The sequence below is a fragment of the Sinocyclocheilus grahami genome, unplaced genomic scaffold (assembly GCF_001515645.1).
Source record: "Sinocyclocheilus grahami isolate Dianchi unplaced genomic scaffold, SAMN03320097.WGS_v1.1 scaffold35769.1, whole genome shotgun sequence".
NCBI lineage: Eukaryota > Metazoa > Chordata > Actinopteri > Cypriniformes > Cyprinidae > Sinocyclocheilus > Sinocyclocheilus grahami.
The window spans coordinates 1-1,521 of NW_015522509.1; the positions used below are offsets into that span (position 1 = coordinate 1).

The 1,521-nt window shown below is 44.5% G+C and overlaps 1 protein-coding gene across 1 annotated transcript; it reads right to left on the reverse strand.

The window, feature by feature from the left end:
• Positions 1 to 63: 63 nt before the first annotated feature.
• Positions 64 to 1,262, reverse strand: LOC107580545 (protein Hook homolog 3-like). The gene is made up of 3 exons (XM_016266229.1): positions 680 to 1,262; positions 531 to 593; positions 64 to 435 (listed from the first exon to the last, which is right to left on the reverse strand). The coding sequence occupies exons 1-3, from the start codon at positions 761 to 763 to the stop codon at positions 319 to 321; spliced, it is 264 nt and encodes an 87-aa protein (XP_016121715.1). The 5' UTR covers positions 764 to 1,262; the 3' UTR covers positions 64 to 318.
• Between the last annotated feature and the right edge of the window lie 259 nt (positions 1,263 to 1,521).

Consider the following 1,521-nt stretch of genomic DNA (forward strand, 5'->3'; position numbering starts at 1 on the left):
CTCAGTCTATCTCGATCCTCTTGGACGAGGTACGCCTTCAAAAGCAAGGCAGAGGAGGAGAGGTCACCACATCAACAACAGCACACCGAAACACACTACAGCACTTCACAAGCAGTGAGCTTTCGCCAAATCAACACCGGAGCCCGGAGACCCTTACACTCACTACACTATACACACATTAGAGATGCTGATCAGATAAAAAGCAGAGAATCAATGCAATGGTGAGGCTATACCGTGTTTACCTGATTTAATCCATGCATCGTTTAGCGACCAACTAATAACAACCATATGATGTGCAGCGATCCGGATTAGTGCCGTTCAGCTGTGGAGCTGCAGATCAGATGCACATACCTGCATGTCCAGCTCGTGACACCTCTGAGCGATCTCCTCTTTAGTGGCCAAAGCGTCGTTTAGATCCTCCACCGTCTTCTTCAGCTGAGCGAGAGGGAGAGGAAAACACACTTCACTCATAAACAATCACGCGCCGGTTACGTCATCAGTAACAGAGCTCCAGATAAAGCGGACAGCACCTGACGGTCCAGATCGACGTACGAGTCGTTTCCGGAGGACACGGGCGACTCTTTACTCATCAGCTGTGGGAATAAGACACATTAAACAGCAGGCTATGACATACAGACACAGACGGCACATCCGTGACACACGCCAGACGCTGACTGACCTCCTGGATGGCTGTCATGACCACGTGCTGCACAGACTCCTCCATCATCATGATGGTCTGGATATACTCTGGAGACAAGATCATAACAGAACGGCATCATCAGCGCAGTGCCACAATACACCAGAACTCACCCTAGTACGACCACTCCTAGTTTGGCTGTTGTGAACAATATTATCAGACGAGCTTTAGTTCTTATGTGCCGGTGTGTGTTTGGCTGCTTTATACTACACACTAGTGACACTACATGCACAGAGAGGACAAACATGCTAAACCTTGAGAAGTGCATGCGTGTAGAATATACACAGTACTGTGCAGACGTCTCAGGCCATTAGTATTTTCACCAACAACACAACATGGATTTAAGTCTGTTTTTTCTATCTTTTGCTGTAGTGTGTCAGGAGGAAATATCGGTTCACATTTCCAAACATTCATTTTGCCATTAATTGTTATAATGCAGTGAGATTTGTGTCTGTTTAGGAGTCTGACAGCAGCCGGTGCTCTCAGCATCATCGGTCTGTCTGAGATTGCATGAAGAAACAGAAGAAGCTCAGACAGACTCAATCCAGAAGAATAGAGATGCACCGACTGCAATATTCTAGGCTGATTCGGATGTCTGTTTTTTTTTTGTAAGAGTGACCTGCCGATACAGATTTTTGCAGATTCCAATTTTTTTTATAATGGACAGCATATACAAACAAAAATCTGTGCAAATTTCAATGCAAAAAATTATTTGCATAATAAAAGAAATTATTAAACATTACAACTCCCCCAATCTGGACTAACTTACAGAAGTTCTTTCAAAATAAAGTGCTCTGTGACTGGAAAGAGGTAGAAATGAGTTG